Source organism: Notothenia rossii (genome assembly GCF_949606895.1).
Source record: "Notothenia rossii genome assembly, chromosome: 5".
In the NCBI taxonomy this organism is placed as follows: domain Eukaryota; kingdom Metazoa; phylum Chordata; class Actinopteri; order Perciformes; family Nototheniidae; genus Notothenia; species Notothenia rossii.
Window position 1 is genome coordinate 38,671,275 of NC_136903.1, and position 24,394 is coordinate 38,695,668.

The window sequence follows — 24,394 nt, forward strand, 5'->3', positions numbered from 1 at the left end:
TTACGAATAGTTTGTAATTAATTTATTAATTAGTTTGTGAACACTTTATAAATCATTAATAAGCTTTTATAAGACATGAGATAAACAGGGCAACTGTGACCGGTTGCTTGCCAAATAGTGAGCCCTTATTATAAATGGTAGTAACTCACACATATTTTGTCATAAAGAGATGCCAAAAAACATCAAGATGGATGGTGGGAGAATCAACTCAGTGAACAACAGATACTAAGGAGGCTGGCTGATGAAGAAGACAAAGTAAGCTAGGTAGCCAATATAAGACTAAGCAGTACAGATAAATGTGGGCTCACTATTTTGCAAGATGACTAAGCCTTATATTGGCTAACTAGCTTACTTCATCTTCTTCATCAGCCAGCATCCTTGGTATCTGTTGCTCACTGAGTTTATTCTCGCTAAGTAGCCAATATAAGGCTTAGTCATTGTTACGACCCGCCCTCTACCAAGTGGTAGTGGCTCGTGGGAAGACCCCAACATAAAATAAATCACACCAAACGCGCAGCACTTAACGGCGAGCATTTATTTAAGAGCACAGCCATTACTTACATGGGACAACCGGCAAATGAACAAGGTCTGGAGGACGGGCAAAAACAAACAAAAGGAAGAAGAGATCTAACAAAAACTCTACGGGAAAAACAAAGCTGCCTTCCGTCATATCTGAGACCTATGCTAATGCCTAAAAATAGCATGATCGGTGACCTTTAAACAACAACTTGAAGCCTTAACATTCTGAGTATCGGGATCAACAGAACCTCAGTAAGATGTAGTGTCTAAAGTGTGTGTGTGTGTGTGTGTGTGTGTGTGTGTGTGTGTGTGTGTGTGTGTGTGTGTGTGTACGTGTGTGTGTGTGTGTGTGTGTGTGTGTGTGTGTGTGTACGTGTGTGTGTGTGTGTGTGTGTGTGTGTGTGTGTGTGTGTGTGTGTGTGTGTGTGTGTGTGTGTGTGTGTGTTTGTGTGTGTGTGTGTGTCTACTGTAGCACTGTTATTTTACTGACACTGTCTGAACCCACTCCTCATGTGTGTTTAAGTGTCGTAGTGTACCTGTATCCTGTGTGTGAGTGTGAGTGTGAGTGTGAGTGTGAGTGTGTGTGTGTGTGTGTGTGTGTGTGTGTGTGTGTGTGTGTGTGTGTGTGTGTGTGTGTGTGTGTGTGTGTGTGTGTGTGTGTGTGTGTGTGTGTGTGTGAGTGTGAGTGTGTGTGTGTGTGTGATAGTCTTATTGTAAAGTGGTACCCAATTATTTTACAAGCACCGTAATATAAAATAAATTAGTTTCTCAGTTGATCTACCTCGTATGACCTGGAAACGTAGAAGAAAAAAAAAACTAAAATCTATTTGGTTAATGATCCTTCACCATAATGATAAATGACCTTAACTGCTGTAAACACAGGTTGTGATGAATGGTATCTGACACATGTGCATATATTTATCTTGTACAACAGTGAGGAAACTATGCTCATAGGATCGCTCATAGCAATTAATGCACAGAGTATTATAACACGCCCTGCAGTTTCACTCAGCTCTACAAAGCGTTTTAGAATCTTACAGTTCATTGTTTTGGTTTAATGACCCACAGCTTTACTGTTTTGGTTCAGCCTCACATCTGCCTTGTTTGTCATTTTCACAGCAGACAGCTATTTAAATAAAAACTGTAAACAGCTAGCGATAAGTTACTTAACACAGAGTTTAGCAGCTGGAGAGCCATTAAGCATCCAAAAATCCATCCATGTTTACATCAAAATCTTAATGTTGGATCTTTAAGAAGGCATTGGATGCATTAGCAAAGCTCTCAGTTTGATTGGAGTCTTATCTTCTTTAAAGCTATATGCACCATTGTGATTTGCAGCTCATTTTACTTTGGTGGACTTTCCCTTACTGAGTGGTGGCTTTGACACTCTGGCATCACACACACAAACACACTTCATCAGTTGCTGGGAGTGATTGTTACTGGTCTCTGGGCTTAGTCTCTTCAAGGGTGTCAGATAAAAACACAGAATGTGCTGCCAGAGAGAGGAGAGACAACAGAGGGGGCAAATGATGTGAGACAGAGAGGAAAGGGAGGAGATACTGTATAGAGGTGTGTGTGTGTTGATGCACTGCGGAGGTGTTGCAAGCCCTGACAATATGTGGGTCAGTTAAATTATCACCTCCATCAATCTCAAACTTTACATTAATTAGGAAATTAATGTTAAAGGGGACCTATCATGCAAAATGCCCTTTTTGAACTCACGCACTGTCAGAAAATAAAACCCTCTCAAGAGAAAAACGGGGGTACAACGGAGCTGATCCAGATTTGCCTCCGATATGACGTAATATCGGCAATGCAGACCCACGGCACTATGAGAAAGTTGCTATCACAAACAATGCCCGACTGTTTTGGACGTAATATGGTCTTTGTTTACATTAGCAAGCATCGCTAACACTCAGAGCTAACATGTAATGGAGAGAATATGTATAAAAAAGCCAGATATAAAAAGGAACTCACCTTGTGGTAAACCTGCGAGAGAAAAAACATTTGAGCTCCATACTGTTTCAGAAATAACAATCTTGATGTGGTTTGGAACATGATATGGCGTTTCATCACGGCAGTATCTGCTGGTAGAAATCTCCCACATGAGCAGGCATAAGCTCCGCCCCCTATTTTTCTTTTTAAAGCTTTATACCCATAACCAGCACTTTTGTAACAGGGGTAAAATAGAGGGATATGAGGCAAGGCTAGAATGGGTGATCTGTTTGGTATTTTGAGCAAAACACTTCATAGACATTTATATATCTGAGACCTATGCTAATGCCTAAAAATAGCATGATAGGTGACCTTTAAACAACAACTTGAAGCCTTAACATTCTGAGTATCGGGACCAACAGAACCTCAGTAAGATGTAGTGTCTAAAGTGTGTGTGTGTGTGTGTGTTTGTGTGTGTGTGTGTGTGTGTGTGTGTGTGTGTGTGTGTGTGTTTCTACCGTAGCACTGTTATTTTACTGACACTGTCTGAACCCACTCCTCATGTGTGTTTAAGTGTCGTAGTGTACCTGTGTCCTGTGCGTGTGTGTGTGTGTGTGTGTGTGTGTCTGTTTGTGTGTGTGTGTGTGTGTGTGTGTGTGTGTGTATGTGTGTGTGTGTGTGTGTGTGTGTGTGTGTGTGTGTGTGTGTGTGTGTGTGTGTGTATGTGTGTGTGTGTGTGTATGTATGTGTGTGTGTGTGTGTGTGTGTGTGTGTGTGTGTGTGTGTGTGTGTATGTGTGTGTGTGTGTGTGTGTGTGTGTGTGTGTGTGTGTGTGTGTGTGTGTGTGGGGGGGGGGGGGTGTGTGTGTATGGGGGGGGGGGGTGTGGGGGGGTGTGTGTGTGTGTGCCTCAGTCCTCTTATTATCTTTGGGGCAGGAGAAGCTCCAGTTCAAACAGCGTTATCTCGGTCAGTAAGCATATATGTCCACTCTTCTGTCACTATTTTGAGTGTGTTTTTGTTATCTGGTAAAGTAGAGCAGACCACCCCTTAACTGTGTTTTTATTAATACCTTGAACTTGGATTTAGCCTCTTATGGATGGATTTTGAAATGTAGCAGAGTGAAGGTTTTTTTTGTACGTATAGTAGGGATGCATACCGGTATCCGGTATTACCGAAATACCGGTTACTGGTGGCTACGGTATACCGTACCGAAATCAGATCCGGTTTCGATATTTATTTATTTTTTAATAAAAATTAATTTTATTTTAAAAGTGAGTCCGTGGCCCGTGATGGCGGGTGTTATAAATTAGATTGCATAATAGTTTTTCTTCATATTTTATGTATTTTTCATAGTTTGTTCAATACTAGAAAGGTAAAAGTCCCACAAATGAACTGTGATGGGATTTGTTTTCTCTCACTAGTGAAGGCAAATGTTGATTTTAAAGATGATATTTGTTTGTTTGTGCAATGCCGAGATCTCATGACCTTTATTCTATTATTTATTTGTACTCTAGTCGAATCTCAGGTTTAACATTAATTATAACGGTGCTATAACGGTCTGTTTGCATTGAAAGATGTGCTATTCACGCGGCACACCTGATGGCGGGTGTTATATTCCATAATCGGTTTTCTTCATATTTCTTATGTATTTTTCATTGTTTGTTCAGTACGAAAAGGTCAAAGAAGTCCCACAATTGAATTTAATATTAATTTGACATGTTAACTATATCGTAAAGCGCTTCATGGGTGTAATTGTGGGATGATACATTATACAGTATCGCGATATGTATCGGTTGAGTATCGGTATCGTTCAGTGGTATCGGTATCGTAAAAAAGTTCAGCAAAGGAAGAAAGAGGAAGATCACTAGCATGTTAGCAAAGCAGGATTTAAAATGCTAATGTCAAAGGATTTAAACGGTAATAGGACTTCAAAGATACACACAGAGTAAATTGTTCACCAGAAGACTTAAGCAAACTTGGCAACTGCCGTTTTTAAGAAACATAGAAGCTTCAGACAGACAGAAGGGCAGTGGCGGCTGGTGGGAAATATTTTTGGTGGGGCTATGGAAATGGTGACAAAACCATGTGTGTGTGTGTGTGTGTGTGTGTGTGTGTGTGTGTGTGTGTGTGTGTGTGTGTGTGTGTGTGTCAGTCATACTTTCCAACCCTCCCGATTTTCGCGGGACACTCCCGCATTTCTCCCGATTTCTGACAAAATCAGATTTACTCACGACTGTTTCCACTCGGACTTTCATACAGCTACACCATTGTTTGGTTTCCATGGTAGCGCGTCTCTTTAGCAGCGCGCGCAACTCAAAGTCTGAGAGGGTGAGGAAGATGAAAACTCAACAAGAATCGACCACTCGACCCTCTGATCACTCCTTTCCTGTAAAATACAGGTCCAGCCCACACATATGCTCCATGGTGCTACAGGCATTGCCCTTACAACTACAATAAGCATGTAAATGTTAATCTACAGCTCCGGCGATCCACTAACACCGGAGTCTACACCTGCAGACGCAGCCATCCCCCACTGTAGCGTCACCTTGGATACGAGTCTAAACAACTCACAGACACACAGGCCAGGGCGCTGAAAGGGCGCCCTTTGAGCATCAGATCTGACGACGCTGATTGGCTAAAATTATGTTTCGGCGGCATAGTTTACAGATAGCAACGGTCAGCTTGTTGGCTGCAGCTGCTCTGGCTGAGGGCTCCTTTCTACCGCCCGGACGAGAGAGGGTAATGATACACGCTGCGGCCAGGCAGGAAACATGTGACTTATCAGTAACTTTAGACATCGTAAAACAATTTTAAACGAGATTTTATTGTATATTATACATTTTACTGATACCAACTATATAATATTTACCTTGTTCTTTAAAAATAAAAATAAAAATAAAAAATATATATTTTTTGGAAATATATTTATTTATTTATTTTAATGACAATCAAACATGTGGGAAGAGGGGGGGCGGCGCCCCTATGGGCCGGCCGCCACTGCAGAAGGGTATATCTGGGACTCATCCCTGCACCACTCAATACATTCCAACCCAGTCTCACGGCATTTCGTGTTATAGTCACAACATTTAATCTATTGATTCGTGTTCACCAACACGATTTCCCCCTTTTTTTCGTGTCACACAGAAAGATTTTAAAAGCAATGTATTTCTATTGGTAGTATGTTTCGTGCCCGCACCACGTCTTTTTGTCCGGTCGGGTCTTGGAAGACCGGAAGCTGTGTGGTTCATAAAAACATGTTCTTACTCAATATCAAACCACGATGATTGTTTTTATTTTAAATCGTATGATTTCTGACTTGTTTTGCCGTCCGTGAAGAAAAAAAATGGGGCTCAGAGCCTCAGAATACTGAAATCGGTTTTTTTTAATCTTTTTTTCCTTTTAATTTGTTGTTCTTTTCTAAATAACACACTGTTATTTACTCAACAATAACACACAATTATCCTTGTTTTTATTTATTTATTAATTCTATAATATCAGGCTTTTTTGCCGTCCGTCAGGAACTGAATTTCAAAATAAAGTCACCCGAAACAGACATAGGCGATACACACCCACTGAACTGATTTCCCAAGATCCTCAGCTATGGGGATTTCTATCCAATAGAAATATATTGCTTTTAAAATTGTTCTGTGTGACACGAAAAAAAGGGGGAAATGGTGTTGGTGAACACGAATCAATAGATTAAACGTCGTGACTATAACACGAAATGCCGTGAGACTGGGTTGTACATTCTGATATGTTCTTTAGCTTTGGATGTTTTTGTCCTCTTTCACCGATACATCTTCCAATAAATCCGGGTAGGTTGCCCTGCAGGGAAATATATGTGCCATCTCGATTCCATCTTTGTTTTCAATCAGTTTCTCATCTATCAGCTGCTCAGATTGTTTCTGTTCAGAACAACATCAAATCTGAGTCCTTCCATTATTTCACGATGTGGATTTGTGGAATTGTTCCATAATTAACTGGTTCATTCCATTCAATTGGAGCTGAACGGCCGTCGTCATGTAACATACTTGTTTTGTGAAAGTCAAATGCATACAGTACTCTGCATGATGAAATCATAGTGCAACCTTAGACGTGTGTGTGTGTGTGCGCTGATTGCAGGTTGCTGTCCAGAATGGCGGGGTTGAAGGAGCAGCAGTTCACGGAGGAGAAGCCCCTGCTGCCGGAGCAGCGAGGGGCCGACTCAGATGTGGTCAGTGCATCTGCTTTATTTATGTGTGTGTGTCCCGCGGTTAACCCTCCCTGAATAGTGGGTTCAGGGGGAATGACTCTGAAATCGTTTGATTTATTGAGACAGATATCATTGTGCATACTTGCTATATTGCTTATAATAAGACTATATGCTTGTTTAAAAGCAGAAAAATAAATTCATTCATTCAACCATAACGCTGTGACTATGAACAGATAAAAGCTCATTTAAGATAATTGGAGAACAAACAGAGAAGCGAAACAAAACAGAGAGCAGGCATTGTGTGGTTTCATAAAGGCCGCTTGTTCCAGTCCACTTTTCCATTACCTGAGCAACAGGTCGTGTCTGTATCAGGAGCCCTTGAATGTTTGAGAGCCACCTGTTGCAAAAAATATATAAATGGTGGAGAGAACTTCACATAAAAGCAACACAAGGAGTAGGATTATTGCTTGAAATTACTTATTTCCTCCTAAACTTTAAAAACATCGATATCTATGTGAGTTGAGTTGCTTAAAACTCTTAAAGGAAAATGTAAATTGGGAAGTTCAGAGGGGGATTGGTAAATAAGAAAATAATGGATTATTTACTCAACATCAGCATTGCTGAATTCAGATGGAAGATGGAAGCATGGCAAAGCAGTTATTATGTTTTTAAATGATGTGAATATTCCAAGAAGTCAGTTTGGTCAAAGGCAAGAGAGACTGGCAGAAACACACATGGAGAGAAAAGAGGTGAGGGTAGATAGAGCAGAGGAGCAAAAACCTTTGTCTTTACCGGCTCTTGGAAAGGACAGAGCCATTAAAACAATTCTGGCTCCCATCAAGGAACCATATTTCTCAAAGAATACTGGTCTCTTGCGTGCCGTGTTAGTCCTTTGTTTTTTTTAAACCCATCAACTCTGACATCTTTATGGAGTTTTTCACTCTTTATATGTCCCCTGACTTCTGCCTTTTCTCTTGCCACAACTACTACAGTTCCTAGGTCAGTGTTGTCTTGTCTTATTTCTTCTTTTAAGAGGAAATATTCTGCTTATTTTCAGGTTCATATTTGTATTGTGTGGCTTTACTGTGACATGTTTAGATACTTTAATGTTCAAAAAGTGCTTTATTTTTCTCATAATGTCTGTGCTGCAGTAGCTATTTTAGGAAATGTAATGGACAGTCTATAAGCACAACAGTTTTAACATAATAGCGCTAGAACTCAACTTCTACAACAGGTCCACACTTACGGTACGTCCACACAGCAGCTTTAAAAAAATCTTCAAACGCTTCCAACGCTTCTCTGCCCATTGACTTTGAATGGGGATGACGTCACTTTGCTTCTCTTTTCGCCTAACTGCATTGTGGGAAAGCAAAGCGAAGATTTCAAGGATTTTCAGGATTTTCAGGATTCAAAAGTTGAGCAATGTTCAACTTTTGAAGCTGAGCTGGAAGCGTCAGCCAATCAAATCCCGTTTATGCAAATCTGACAGTACAAGCGCTAGCCAATCAAACCAGGCATGGAGGGAGGTGGCAGAGACAGTGGGTGAAACTGGTATGTTTTCGCCTGTTTGGGGATTTTATATCCAGTTTACTTCGTTTAAACATTGCTAGCAAGCATAGACAGCCAGCATGGAATGTAGCATAAAATAGCACCATAGACATTAATCTCATACATGTTCATCATAGCCCTTCCCGCTGACACTTTACCTCTGCCACATCATAGACTATATGCATCACATTAATGTACACAATGTCATACTCCTTTCTGCACACATTCTGAGTGGAGAAGAACAGGGTTTTTTTGCTTTGTATGTCGGGGGCTGGATATTCACGTGATTGGTTATTGGTCGCGTTGCTCGCAAAAATACCCAAGCTCTCAGACACGCCCAGCTCCAAGATTTTCAAGATTTTTTCAAAGCTGCTGTGTGGACGTACCGTTAAACCCCCATTAGTCGCTACATTTCTGTTTCAAACATAACAAAGCCACATGGAACAAAGTCTACTTATAGGTTGTGACTGAATCACCAGATTGGCCCAACAAAGGGGGAACTGCCCGTCTTTCATCATGAACTGTGCAGTACTGAGGAAACAGAAAACAAAGGAGTCCAATGCAGGGGGTTCATGTGGGAGAGGATCTCCCTCTGAAGGGAACTTTGAGATTTTAGCCTTTGCAGACCATTACATGCATAAAGAGCTGTACACTGTATAACACATTACTAAAGAGAAAAAAGGGACTGCCTCCACCCCTAAAAAGGGCATCTTTAAGTTATTAAACATCTGAATCCATGATACATTTACTGGTTGAATGAGCAGGCCCCTTCTCACCCATATTAGGCTGATAACCTCCGAAAACCATTGTATTGGCTGATAACAATCAGTAGATTTGTATTATTGTGGAAAGCAAACCGGTAGCCAAATGATATCTACTCAGAAGAATAGCATGGAAACATATTCTTCTGCTCCAGATAAGCCTCTTACTTCTGCTGGAAGAACTTTTGTTGTTAGTCATGACTCAGTCGGCCAGTGTGTCAAAAATGAAACATCGCACCCAGGAGAGACAGTCATACTGAGGCCTTCACAAGAAGTGTGAGTGTGCATCAACATGGATTATTCTTCTATTGATCAGCTGGTCCAGCATAAGGTCATTAGATCTGCTCAATACGGCTCGCAGCTTGTAATGACGGGAAGCCATCGACTGCTGCCGTATTGATCAGCTTACATGTTAGCATGACTCAGCAGGTCACTTAGTTTGTTGCTCCGTTGAAAATAACTTCAACAAAGAATCACTTGCAGTTTCGCTCATTTATCTTGCCTTAGTTTTTTTAAATATATGAATTGGACCACCAGTTCAAGATGCAGGTCCTCCACATGGGGACTTATCCTCAGTACATAGGCCACCGGCACTATGTGAGCTAAACGGCTATTTTATATTCATTCTTATTTTAATAATAAAGTTAATTTAAGTGAAAGAAATTCACAACTAGCTCTATAGAGCACTGGATTTACAAAAATGTTTTATCTGTATCTTGGCACACATTCAGATTGAATTTTTTTTCATTTTGTTATCGACACTGGGTAGTGTTAATACACCAACAATATATAGTAGCACACTAACCAAGGCAGTGAAGCTACATTTATAAATCTAATTATGTTTCAAAGTAAGTAAGGCTATTGAGGACACCGAGGTGACTTTTTAACATTTGTTTATATTGGACCAAAAATAAATAAATCAATTGATTGGCATTCCTCCACAAGGATTTTATTTATTGAATAGTGGAGAGTTCTAAGAAGTTTTGAAACATAACTTAATATTGAAAACTTTGGATAAAAAATCTCTAAAAACGAAGTCCTTGTTTTAGGGTTCGGGGAAAGCTTGGACTTCTGACCTCAGCGGATGTCAACGGCCAAGAGAGCTTACATTTACAGTGTTTCCCGTGTTAAATGAATTCAGTGTATTCCTGATTTTGAGGTGCACAGTTTAATTCATCAGGTCTCTGTGTAAACATGTTCCTCTTATCCTATCAAAGGGCTGCAGCTTGACCGTTCTGGTGATGCAAAACAGAAATGAAGCAGAAGGAGGCCAGAGCGATCATTTTGGAGTTTTTAACGTTGAGTGTGTACGATTTAGAGGCATCTAGTGGTGAGGCAGCAGAACGCAGCCAACCGAATACCCCTCCGACCTCCCTTTCCAAGTGTGCAGAGATTCTACTGTGGCCTTTAGGTCACGTAAACACAAAACACAATTTCTACAGCTAGAGTGGGTTTGTCCATTCTAGACAACTGTAAAATCATGGCGGTGCAACATGGAGCTACCTATGCCGATATGACGAAAACATAGCATTTCTTTAGGTGAATTTAAACTAATAAAAACGTAGTTATGAATGTTTTATTCCATGTCTGCTAATAGATCCAGCTGAATCCTACACACTGGACCTTCACAGGCCTGAGTAAAACTCCATGAACTTTGCATGAGAAGATGAATGTTGAATCAAAATGTTACTTTTTTGAATGTTGCCGCTCTTTTCCCCGGCTGTTTCCCAATAATCATCTTGTCTTTGTTGTTTACAACACAGCAGGATAAAGGAGGGGAGGCATCGTGGGGGTTACCGTGCCCCGCTGCACCCCCCACCAACCCCCCTCCCCCCAGCCGCTCAGCTCACCGCTGGCATGTGATCGCACGCCACTGGCTCCGCACGACCCGCAGTCGGGCCGGTGGGGTCATCCCGGTAATACCAGAACTTCCAGGAGCAGCAGCAACACACACACACACACTGAGACAACACACACAAACTGAGACAATACACACACACTGAGACAACACACACAAACTGAGACAATACACACACACTGAGACAACACACACACACTGAGACAATACACACACACTGAGACAACACACACACACACACACACACACACACACACACACACACACACACACACACACACACACACACACACACACACACACACACACACTCAACACAGCTGTAAAGTGTTTATTAAAGAACTTAACCATGGAGGAAAAGTCATAAGAACTATTTATCAGTTGATAAAATGAAGTCCTTATGTTTTCAATTCTGTCAGTCCCTTTTGTATGACCACAGAACTTTTTCCTTTAGTTGCTTCCACCTACTGGTAACCACTACTGAAAAGCCCACATGCGCTGCACAGCAGTAACACACTTACCCTGTACAAAACAGTGTAAGTAATAGGATAGCTGTGACTTCTTTAAGTCAATACAAATACTTTACTAAAATAAAAATACCAATAGACTGTAAAAAAACACAGGTAGAGTAAAAGAGTTATGCAGTAGAATGATATACTTTGAATTGCTTATTATTACAGCAATATATGATATGGCTGGTCAAAGCTATTTTCCACTACTTCATAAACTGTCGGGTTGTTTATTTGTTAGTAATACACTTTTTTAGATGACCATGTATTTGTTTGAACAATTTATTGTGAATAGTTATTATGCCTGACAAATAAATGTAGTGGAGTAATATAAAACTAAATAGACTAATATTTCCCTCTGAAATGTAGTTCGCTTAAGTAAAGAACAAATGTAGCATTTACAGTTAAGGAAGTAGTAGTTAGTTGCTAAAGTAAAAAATAGCAATAAATTGTACAAAGATCAAATTGAAAAAACAGAAAAAAGAGTAAAGACAGCCACATATTATCAAAAAAGTCCCAGTAGAAAAATATAATTTGTATTGAAATGTAGCAGACTATAAGTAAAGCACAAATGTGAAATTAAATGTAAATTGTTAAATATAGCACATCATTACCAAATAGTTTTAAGGTAGAATACATCCGTACATTTATTGAGTGATGGTGTCTCTTTCTTTCTACATCATTTAGAAATAAGTCACCAATTTATTGTTTATATATCCCTAATCTTAACAGAATTTTACTGTTGAACACATTGACTGTTTAACATTCTCTAACAACAGAAGCCTGCATAATTCATCCTACTAACCAAATAATACGATTATCTTTCCTCCACCAGAAATAGAACAGACAATAGGAGGATTTACATGTATGGATTTTTTCAGTTTCTGAAAACGGAATGGCATTAGGATGAAAAACAAATCAAATAATGAAGTCCTATCCTCGTAGACCTGCTGAATTTAGCTCTGCGGTAATTCTGTTTTTCAACCGAGACATCCACTTGAAAAGCCCACAATCTAGGGCAAAATCTGCATTCACAAAACCAGCCTGCAGTCACTGAGATCAGAGAGGGAAGCAACAGCAGCAGTGAAGGATCTGTCTCTGCACAGCGTTACACACCTGAGGACACACACTCTCACACATCCATGGAGAATCTCTCTCTCAGGAACTATGACATATTAGTTCACATCTTTCCAAAAACAAAAAGCCACGCATTCCCTCCCCACCGTGCCCAGTGGCTGCATATCCTCAAACATGGGGTTATAAGAAAGAGAAGAGTGCAACCTGCTGGTCCGACCAATGTACTGTCCTCACTAATAGCTCCCCTTTAAAAATGCATTTGCATGAGATCCACAGAGCCTGAAGCTGCCCTCTCTGTGGAGTTTATTGGAGTTCTTCATCTTCATGCAGCAGTGTTGATACACTTGCATATCTGAGAAGCTCATACATATAATTTGACACGTCATGTTGTTCATGAAGGGCAGCTTCAGGTTTTCCCTTTCTCTCTCTTTAGGTGTCCCCCTGATCTGATTGTGTGACTTCTGTCCTTTCTTTTTCCACTCATCACTGCTAATAACTTCATGTGACTTTATTTACTCCCTGATCTTAACCCATCACTTTTCTTTTTGTATGTGTACTGTGTCTATTTGGAATCCTTTCATATTTTCTTTCAGATGTAACACAACAATGATAATATCCTCTACTTTTGCATGTTTAATAAGGCAGCAGTGTGCAACGCATCCATGACAGTTGTGATGGTGACTAACCCTACGGCAGTCGACAGGTGTAAATGCGATACAAAATCCCAAAACATTTCCAATATGAGAAACTTGTTGCAGCTGCAGAAAACGATGCCAATACAAAAACAAATCAAATGAAGAAAAATCTTGACTAACTTGACAACACATGCAGCATTTAGAAAACATTCCCCAACTAGACGAAACATGTGCAGCATTTACTAAAGCACTGCATAAACCAGGGGTGTCAAATTCAATTTAATCACGGGCCACATCAGCATTATGGCTGCACTCAAAGGGCCGGTTGTAACTTATATATAAATATATATATAAAATAATGTATTATATTACATTATTGCCTCTGCATTGGATTATTATCTGATAGGGTAATAACTTCATAATTAAATACGTCTGAAAGCAGAAGTCTAGGGCAAATAATTGCAAGTCTCTTCAGTGAGAATGTCACAAAATGATTTAAAAAGAAAAGCTGGAAAAAAGTAAAATCAAAAAACAGAAGTGACATTTAAAAAGAAAAGGAAGTGACATTTAAAAAGAAAAGGAAGTGACATTTAAAAAAGGAAGTGACATTTCAAAAGAAATTTAAAAAAAGGAAGTGACATTTCTAAAAAAGTAACATTTAAAAAAAAGAGTCAAATTTGGAGAAATAAGGCACATTTAGAAGAAAAAAAGTCAAATTCTGAGAAAAAAAGTCTAATTTGAGATGCATTGTGGGACATGTAGTTTATGGGCAACTTGCTTCTGTAAATCATCACTATATAATAAACATATTATATTCTTTGCAAGCTCTTGTGGGGCCACAGAAAATGAAGTCACAGGCCGGATTTGGCTCCCGGGCCTTGAGTTTGACACCCCTGGCATAAACAGATACAAAACGCTGGCGGGCCTTGAGTTTGACACCCCTGGCATAAACAGATACAAAACGCTGCAAGAAGCTCAAAACCCAATGGAGACCAGAGGACACTAAAAAGTGACGCACACAGCTCGGACTGGAGCTCTTGGGCACGTTCAGGATTATAAAGTTGGTCAACAGAGTTAGTCTGTCTCATAACTGTAAGTGTTTGTCAGTATATCTGAAATGACTAGGCTGGCTACGTTAGCTAGCTAGCGTACAACAGATCTGCGATAATATGAGAAGGAGTCATGTGATCACATTGTAAAAATAAGACAATAAAAGTTACATTTTGGGTCAGTTTCCAGTGACAGCCAAGCAGGTGTTCCGTTGTGTGTTGAGCTTCATGCAGCATTGGTGAATTTTTTCTAAAAGCTGCATGTGCTGTCAAGTTGGTGAAGAAGTTTCTTCATTTGCAAGTTTTGTACACATTGTTTTAGGAGTGTTTCTCCTAATGAAAGTGTTTTGGGCTGTTGAGGCCGCTGCATCTCTCAGCCACCATTCTTACCTCATATCCATGTCCTGCATTTTCTCACCAGATGATGTTCCTTCTCTGCTCTAAACTTGAAAGCAGAGCAGGAATGTGCTCTTACTGTAAATGACATGTGCTGATATAATACAGGTTAAGATCAGTAAAACCTTCACTATTGTGTTAAAAATGACAAAAAGAACACAACAGAAATTAGTTTAAGTGTCATTTTTAAGCACATCAGTATGAACCTGTTTTATGTCAATAGCCTACGGATCTTACAAAATGAATGTCAAGACCAGATTCCTTAAAAACAGAGCACTGCAAGATAAAACATATTTGCGTCAAGATTTGTTTCTCAAAAATATTTTGCCTGATGTAAATGTCAAACACAGCTGTCGCTTCTTCTGACGCCAGCTTGTCATCAATTGGTTTTTCTAAAAAATATTTAATCTATTTTGGCAGTCGAGGAGTTACAATGCCTCGCAGGGATATTGACTTCCCTTGCCACTGTGTTAGATGACAACAATATTGAATACCCAGATGCCCCGGCGCGTCTGTGTTTGCAGGAGCTGAATGCTGAGCTGCTTGCTCTGGAGGAATCTGTTGTCTCTCTCATCCTGTATCTTCCCTCACTGTTTGCTGCTGATGCAGTCTCCCACACGCACTACAGCAGATGATCTGTATTGCTCTTTACACTGACATACACTGTAATAATGAATACATTTGGCAATATCCAAAGGCATATAAGTGGGTCCAAAGGATGCTTTAAAGGGGCCCTCTGCAATATGAGTTAGCAGGCCAGGAAAAGTGCTAGTAAGCCTTTCAAAATATATGAATCATGTCTTCTGACTCTGGAGGCAGCATTTCAAATTCACACAACATAACCCTGAGGATGTGAGAATTATGTCATCAAGACAAACACAAACGTACAAACGGTTGCTGTGTTATTTGTACAAGATCCAGATCACAGCAGCTGGCTGCACTATGGAAACTCATCTTGTTTGTAAGAACACATTGTGTAATCAGTCATTTACCAACATGAATTCATTGTGTTATAAATATATCTAATACAATTCATGCAGGACATCAGAAGATGATCTTTCCTTGGAAAATATGTCATCATGTTCTTAAACTGTATTCTTAAACATGTATTATAGAAGTATGATTTAATAGTATAAAGCTTTACATTTCATTGTGAACAAACTGCAACCCTTGCATTTTGTAATAACTGCTGCAATATGCTATCATTTATAACAAAATGTGAACTTGTGTCCATGCTGGTTATGAAAACATTCAGCAGCTTATAAACAAAATGATTATTTTTACATAATGAAGTGAAAATACATAATCCTATGTCCATAATTCGTTTTTTTAATATAATGACTTATTACAGCTTGATTTCTGGTGCATCACTCGACCATTCGATTTGAAAACAGTAGGAATGTTGGCACCACAAGTTCAAAGACACAGAGCACAGTTTTATTATTAAAGACTTGGCTTTTTGTGCCTGAAATGAAGCCAATAATGTGTGTTCAGAGACAGTTGAACCTGTAGCACTGTACTGCTGAGGTGCTTCTGGGAAACTGTGTTTTTCTGGGGTTTGGACCTACTGTGTATCTCCTCTCTGTGTAGCAGTGGAAGCACACGTTACAGCGAGAGGAATACATTTGTGTGAGTTCACACTAATTATCTCCCTCTATTAACAGTGTCTCTCTGTCTTCTGTCTCTGCGTCTGCAGGAGAGCTGTGAACAGCTGATGCCTCCGGGGGATTGGAAGGTAAGATCTGATGTGTGTGCGCTGTTAGCATGATGCTCGCTTTGTTCCCTCCGTCAGTGGCTCAGTCAGTAGGGACTTGGACAGTGAGCTGTAGGGTCGCCTGTTCAAGCCCCCGACCAGAATTAGAATGTGGACTGCTACTTGGAGAGGTCCCAGTTCACCTCCTGGGCCCTGCCGTGGTGCCCTTGAGCAAGGCACTGGACAACCTCCCCAGTCCACAATCTAAAGTGGTGTTAATATGGGAGATTATCCTGCTGAACAACAAGTGTAAATCTCAGCATAAACAACCATTTTAAAGTTTGACTGCAGAACGATGATTGGCTTCTGGAGATTGTGGTGAAAATTGGTAAAGAGAGAACACCCATGATGAGCTGGTTAATGCAGCTCGGATTGAATGAATGTAGACCAGGGGGGTATACTACGAAGCAGGATTTTCGCTTAGCCGGCTAACTTCAGGGAAAACCCGGGGTTTCCGGTCCTACGAAGCTGGTTCTCTTTTTAGCAGGCTAGATCTCCATGGTAACTTATGCTGTGCGGCTAAACAGGGGGGTATACTACGAAGCAGGATTTTCATTTAGCAAGATAACTTCTGGGATTTCCGGAACTACGAAGCTGGTTCACTTTTTAGCGGGCTAGATCTCCATGGTGACTTATCCTGGAACCTAGTCTGTGCTCCGAAGCAGGATAGGTTCCATGATAAGAGATCAACTCAGCGAAAGCACCACGCCTGCTGACCAATCAGAGCTCAGTGTGCGGAGGAAATACAGTTTAAACTGCCGTTGCAGGAAAGACGGCCGGCCAAAATCACCGCTGTGTGAACGTGAAAATGAATAGAATATCACCTCCCATCTTCAGAGCAATCGGACTATTATAACTATTATTATACTATTATGTTAAGAAAGCTTAATTAAATATCTGCCACAACATAAGTAACCGGATCAAAGTAACATTACGTAGCCTACAGTCCGCGGCACTGTGAGTGCAGACGTTGATGTGTCCCATTATCATTCATATCACATCACATCAGGGCCGTTTCTTTCTATAGGCGGACTATGCAGATGCATAAGGCCCCTGCGGCCACTTGGGGGGCCCCAAGCTGAAAGTTATTATTATTTTTTTTTTTCATCCAAACAAAAAAATAAAATAATTCATACACATAAATATGAACAAAATTAGTAGAAGCGGGAGAGCTGAAGCAGAGCTTATGGAAAGTAGCCTTCCCGTGCATCATCCTAATACACATCGGCATTATTGCGTCAAAAACGTATAGAAATGAAGGAGTACAAAGAAATAAAGAAAACAGGAGAACAAATTAAATAAAAGTTAGGGCAGGAAAACAATAAATGCATATATATATACGAAAACTAGATATAGGGTAATTTTCTGCACATGTCAATAGCAGTTTCAACTATTTTTTTTGGAAATGAAAATACTATATCTAAATATATGCATATGTAAACATGTACTTGGCGCTTCCGGTTTGAGCATGTAGAAGGAGGACGCAGTTGCTATCAGCTCCGCATTTTTCATAATATTTTACTAAGATAACGCCGAATTTTATTTAAACTTTGGTACAGACTACATTGATAGAGTTAAACGGAACAATATTGCACACCGTTACGATGAGCAAGGGTGGACGGATCGGTAAAACCCAGCAGCGAATGACTGATTCATTCCCGGGACTCGAGGACAAGCAGAAAATGTCGTCGACGGGGCCTACACAGTTAACGGCTGAGATGCTAGTCATTGAGCTCCAGAAATTGAGCGAAAGTCTTAAGGAAGATTTCAACGCTGCCTTGTCGGAAGCCATGGCCCCGATACTCCCAACACTTGAAGCTATAACCAACACTGTGGCGACTCACACCGCCACCATATCACAGATCGAGAGCACACTGTCTTCCAACTCAGATGACATCGTTAGCCTGCAGCAAGACGTGGCGACCTTGAAGAACCAGCTAGCCTCCGTGTCGGATGATAACTCAGCGCTACACGCTACAGTGGAGGACTTGATATCGCGCTCCAAGCGTCAGAACCTCAGAGTCGTGGGTATTCCTGAAGATATGGAAGGCGCAAACGCTAGGGAGTTTATGTCTCAGTTATTCAAGGAGGTGGCTGGAGATGTCTTACCTGACTCCGGCCCGGAGCTCGATCGCGCACATCGCAGCCTGAGACACAGACCCAGCCAGGGCTCTCGGCCCATAATTGTCCGTTTCCATCGCTACGTTGAGAAGGAGCAGGTTTTGAAATGGGCCAAGGAACACCGGGAGATGTCCTACCGAGGGCACAGGATCAAATTCTACGAGGATTTCAGCGCCACTGTTGCTAAGAAGAGAGCCGCTTTCAATAATGTGAAGTCCCGGCTTTACAAAAAAGGAGTGCGTTTCGGCATGATTTACCCCGCCCGGCTGAGAGTCACCTTCAACGGTGTGGTCCACTTGTTTGACACTCCCGAGCTGGCTGATCGCTTCTATCAAGAACGCATTCATAAGACTTAAGCTGCCGTGTTTCCATTTCGCTACGGGTTGATTTTACTTTTTTTGATAACTCGTTGTCGTTGTTGCCTACGGGTGTGTTTTTGCTAGGCTAGGCTAATTCCGTTTAGCCTGCTCACCAAGCCCGTGTTTTTCTGTTTGGACTCATCATTTTTTCCGGGTGAGTGCAGCACTGTCCTCTGCTGGTGTTTAGTCACCTGCCAGCATTTGTTCTGTTGGACTGTAGATCGTTGCCAATTTGTCTGTTCTAAAAACAGAATCGTTCTAGTGGTGTTTAATTTAATTTGATATTGTAGGAGGGGATACCACTGCGTGGTCAACTGGTTGTTTAGCAAAGGTTTATCCTGCTACTCACTTTGCTAACCGCAATGTTGAGCTTAAGGTTTTCTTTGTTTTCATTTGTCCTCAAAGATATGTGTTTTTTCTTTTTTAGTAGAGGGTTATTTTGGGAAAAGGTTGGGTGTTTGCCTAGGGGAGGGTCTTTGTTTTTAATATCTAATGTTACTGGTGTGTATGATGCTTGTCCACTACGCTTGTTATGTTACATATGGTTGATGATTTTAATTAATGACTAACCAGAATACAGGTCAGAGAGGGTCTGTAGGCTCTGTTAGATTTATTAGCTGGAATGTCAGGGGACTGGGAGGACCAATTAAGAGGTCGAGAGTGTTTTCACACCTAAAAAGTCTCAATACTGATATTGCTTTTCTCCAGGAAACGCACCTCTGTGTGAATGACCATGCTAGGCTTCGTAAGCCTTGGGTGGGGCAGGTTTTTCATTCAAATTTCAATTCTAAAGCCAGGGGCACAGCCATCATAATACACAAACGTGTTCAGTTTTCAGCTGAACAAACTATTTCAGATCCCGGAGGGCGTTATATTATAGTCAAAGGTGTGCTATATCAGACCCCAGTGATTTTGGTTAATGTATATGCCCCAAATTTTGATAATCCAAATTTTATGACCTCAATTTTCTCCTCTTTACCAAATATGGACACACACCGCCTCATCTTCGGGGGTGATTTGAACCTTGTAGTTGATCCACAGTTAGACAGGTCATGTCCCAAAAGATTTACCCCTTCTTGTATGGCTCGAGCACTATCCACATTTATGAACCAGGTGGGTTGTATTGACCCATGGCGGTTTCTCCACCCGACTAAAAGGGATTTTTCATACTTCTCTCTAGTTCACCGTGTTTACTCACGCATTGATTATTTTTTTGTAGATAAAGCCCTTCTGTCTTCTGTTGGACTGACTGAATACTCTGCTATTGTCATCTCTGATCATGCTCCTCTTGTTCTAGAGCTATCTCTCTCCCCTAGTCCAAGGTGTGGGCCCTGGAGATTTAATACAGGCCTGTTAGCTACCAAAACATTTTGTGAGCATATTTCAAAGCAAATAGACTTTTTTATTGATAATAATAAATCTGAATCCACCTCCCCCTCCCTTCTTTGGGAAACTTTTAAAGCAGTGATGCGAGGAGAGATTATTTCGTATAATGCTCACTCTAGAAAACAAAAGACAAAAGAACAGCAGGATTTGGTTGACGCTATTAGTAAATTAGACAGACAGTACTCGAGTTCTCCCACTCCTGAATTGTATGCTGAGAGGCGTAAGCTTCAATCCAAATTTGATTTGCTTTCCACTGGCAGGGCTGAGTATCTTCTTAGACGGACAAGGGGTACGTATTATGAATACGGTGATAAGGCTAGTCGCCTCTTAGCATCGCAGCTTAAACACCAGTCAGTTTCTCAGTTTATTACTCAGGTCTATGATTCCTCACATTCCCTCACTACGAATCCTACTGAAATAAACGATGCCTTTACCACATTTTACTCCAAGCTGTACACATCTGAACCCCCTATAGACAATACAAATATAGAGCATTTTTTTGACACTCTGGATATCTCTAATATTGATACTCTCACGCGTGATAGCTTGGACGACCCTCTGTCTCTAGAGGAGATAACTGGCAGTCTTAGGAAGATGCAAAATAACAAGGCCCCAGGCCCGGATGGTTTTCCTGTAGATTTTTATAAAAAGTTCTCGGCCCAGTTAGCTCCCCTTTTATTAGATATGTTTAATGATTCCCTGAAAAATGGTACTCTACCCCCAACACTAAGACAAGCCTCAATCTCCCTTATTCTCAAAAAAGGCAAAAAAGCAGAAGATTGTAGTAGCTGGAGACCTATAAGTCTCTTGAACGCGGATGTCAAACTTCTTGCTAAGGTGCTGGCGAACCGCCTGGACCCGTGTTTACCAGGTATTGTCTCTGAAGACCAGACTGGCTTTATCAGGGGTCGTCAATTATCTTCTAACATCAGACGGTTACTTAATATTGTGCTTTCCCCTGCAGTCTCACCAGATGCTGAGATGATTGTCTCATTAGACGCAGAGAAGGCTTTTGATCGGGTGGAGTGGGACTATTTATTCTTTACACTTCATAAATTTGGTTTTGGATCTCGGTTTGTGTCATGGATTAGGCTTTTGTATACTAACCCTACTGCTAGCGTAAAAACAAATTCTCAACTGTCTAAATTCTTCCCCTTGACGAGGGGCACCCGGCAGGGCTGTCCAATTTCCCCCTTATTATTTGCCTTGGCAATAGAGCCCCTTGCCATTGCTCTGAGGTCATCTCCACTTTTCACAGGCATGCGCAGGGCTGGATTGGATCACCGGGTCTCGCTATATGCTGATGACCTTTTACTCTATATCTCAGATCCAGTCAACTGTATTGGTGACATTCTGCAACTCCTAAATAGTTTTGGGTCATTTTCAGGCTATAAGGTAAATTTTGACAAGAGTGAGTGTTTCCCTGTAAATGAAGTAGCTACTCGCATCCCAGCTCATGCCCTACCTTTCCACCTGGCTCCTACGAGTTTCCGGTATTTGGGTGTAACTATAACTCGCAGTCTTGCTTCCCTTCATGAAACAAACTTCTCTAAGCTAGTCACAGATATAAAGGTGGATTTACAACGATGGGGTACCCTCCCTCTTTCTTTGTTTGGTAGGATTCAATCTATTAAGATGAACATTTTACCAAGATTTCTTTTTCTTTTCCAATGTCTGCCAATTTTTTTACCAAAACAGTTTTTCAATAAGCTAGATGGGATGATCTCTGTTTTTATCTGGGCTGGTAAGACTCCAAGGGCACGCAGGACTACTCTTCAGAGACGTAACAAAGATGGTGGCTTATCTCTACCGAACCTCCTATTTTATTATTGGGCAGCCAACATCCAGAAATTACGTCTTTGGCATAGTTCCTCTGATGCTGATTGGTGCCTAATGGAAGCTCTTAGTTGTCATGCAACCTCTCTGTCTGCTCTGCTTTGTGCCCCTCTTGCATCTTGCCCCTCCAAATATACCTCAAACCCAATTGTTATATCGTCTTTAAAAATTTGGAAACAATTCAGGCAGCACTTTAAACTCTCCTCTCCCTCTCCCCATAGCCCCATCCTTAATAATCACTTGTTTACCCCACCCAAATTTGACACAACCTTTGCATTGTGGAAAAGAAAGGGCATAGTAGTTTTTTCTAACCTATACATTGACGGGACATTCGCAACTTTTGAGGATATTCGTAATAAGTTTGATCTGCCACATTCTAGTCTGTTTCGATTTCTCCAAGCACGGGACTGTGCCCGTACTCACTTTGCTTCATTCCCACTATTGACTGCTAATTCCTTGATGGATGACATCCTCTCACTTAATAAGTTAAGTGGTAGTATAACTGTACTATATGACCTCATTATATCGGCTGGGACCTCTCCACTTGCTGGGGCTGTGGGCAAGTGGGAGAGGGAACTTGGGCTTGACCTCACAGATGAATGGTGGGAAATTGCTTTTAAAAGAGTAAATTCTACGTCCTCTTGTGCCCGACTGACTCTGATTCAGTTCAAGGTTTTGCATCGAATACATTTCACCAAAGCAAAACTTTCTAAATTATTTCCAGGCTCAAGTGATATCTGTGATAGATGTTCTTCGTCAATTGCCGATCATACTCACATGTTCTACTCTTGCTCGAAATTGGCTACATTTTGGTCTGTGTTTTTCGACACTGTATCTAAGGCTCTCAATATTTCATTGTCACCCAGTCCTCACATTGCTATTTTTGGTGTACCTGAAGATTTGACCATGCTGACTAGAAACCAGAGTGATGTTATAGCTTTCGCCTCTCTTATAGCCCGTAGACGTATATTGCTTCAGTGGAAAGACCCAAACCCACCCTCCGCATCTTCCTGGTTTGAAGATTTGTTGTCTTTTCTCCATCTAGAGAAAATCAAATATACACTACGAGGCTCGTCTGATAATTTCCTTAAAAGGTGGAATCCGGTACTCACTTACATTGACTCTCTCACTTCCCTGGAATGTAACTGATAGTCCTATCAATGATATTGTATGTTGAGCTGTGTGTGTCGAGCATCAAACAATTGTATCTGTGCTAAGTCTTTTTATTTATTTATTTTTTCTTAATGACTCTTGTCCAGTTTTGGGTGGGTTATTATTTGTATTTTATTTCCTTTTGTTTTCATTATCATTCCCTTATCCTGTTCCTGATAAAAAAAAGAAAAAAAAAAGGGGGGGATTTCATACATGTTTGACGACTGCTACTTCATTGTTGTTTTTTCTCATGTTTCCCAATAAAAATACATATGAAAAAAAAAACATGTACTTGGCAAATGAATAATAATATATGCATATAATATTATATGCATAATTGCACATAAACATTGTGAACACTTATTTTCAAGTGACTTTTTTTACATTCATATGTTCACGCTGTGGTTTGGAACTGCTTTTGAATGTTATTATGCATTTTGTTATGGAAAATGTTGTGCATAACCAGTACTGTTTTAAGCTGTACTATGTCAACACATTTTAATATATTGAGTTTTTTTAGATATGGGAGTTGTGTGTTCATATTTAGCAACACCACAGACTATTCGTAATGTTTTTGGGATGTTATTATTATTTGTAGATTTGTTGAGTACGTGTTTCCCCATATTTCGGAGCAGTAGTAAAGGTAAGGGAGAAATAGACTGTTATAAAGAGTATTTTTCTTCAAGAATGTTCTTAGTATGATACAAAATACCTGCTTCCAATTGAGTTTTTCATCAAAAAGCAGTTCTAAAAATGTACATGCACCAACTTTTTCTATCTCGGTATTGCAAATCCGTATAATGCAGTCATTTATACTCTCAGACTTTGTATTGAATAACATGTCATTTGTTTTGGCCACATAAAGGGATCATTTATTAAAATCAATTACATAGTATTTCTAATTCTGCATTCACAATTTTAACAAGATCGCCAAGATTATGATGGGAGCAGAGAATTCAAATTTCAGGTTCAGTCTCAATATATTTGGGGAGAATTAAAATGAGCCGTCTTTATTTTTAGACAGCCAAGCCCCCTCCTGTGTTCGCTGAAGCATTATATGCTTACACATCCAATGTAGGATATAAACACGACTAAACTGCAATGATAGCAAAGCTGTGGCTTTTGTTTTTGGGGTAATAAAGTCCAAATCATTGTTGGGCTGTCAGCCAATGAGTGACGTCTGAGGAAGATGAAAAATGTAAATTAAACATTGTTGAGAAAATGCTGCACCTCTTGCATTTATTGACAAAGAGGAGCCTTATTGTTTACCTTTTTAATATCATTTTTTGTAATATTCAATTGCTTGGT

At 40.4% G+C, this 24,394-nt stretch overlaps 1 protein-coding gene across 5 annotated transcripts in view; it reads left to right on the plus strand.

Moving 5' to 3' along the window:
* ndrg4 (NDRG family member 4) overlaps positions 1 to 24,394 on the plus strand; it is a 141,730-nt gene that overhangs the window by 28,397 nt on the left and 88,939 nt on the right. For 3 of the 5 annotated variants that reach the window (XM_079685205.1, XM_079685208.1, XM_079685207.1), the window contains 3 exons: positions 6,577 to 6,667; positions 10,719 to 10,871; positions 16,176 to 16,214. In XM_079685205.1, the coding sequence (XP_079541331.1) occupies positions 6,577 to 6,667; positions 10,719 to 10,871; positions 16,176 to 16,214 (283 nt within the window). The remainder of the gene's footprint in view (positions 1 to 6,576; positions 6,668 to 10,718; positions 10,872 to 16,175; positions 16,215 to 24,394) is intronic. The other 2 variants (XM_079685206.1, XM_079685209.1) reach the window with 1 other exon arrangement.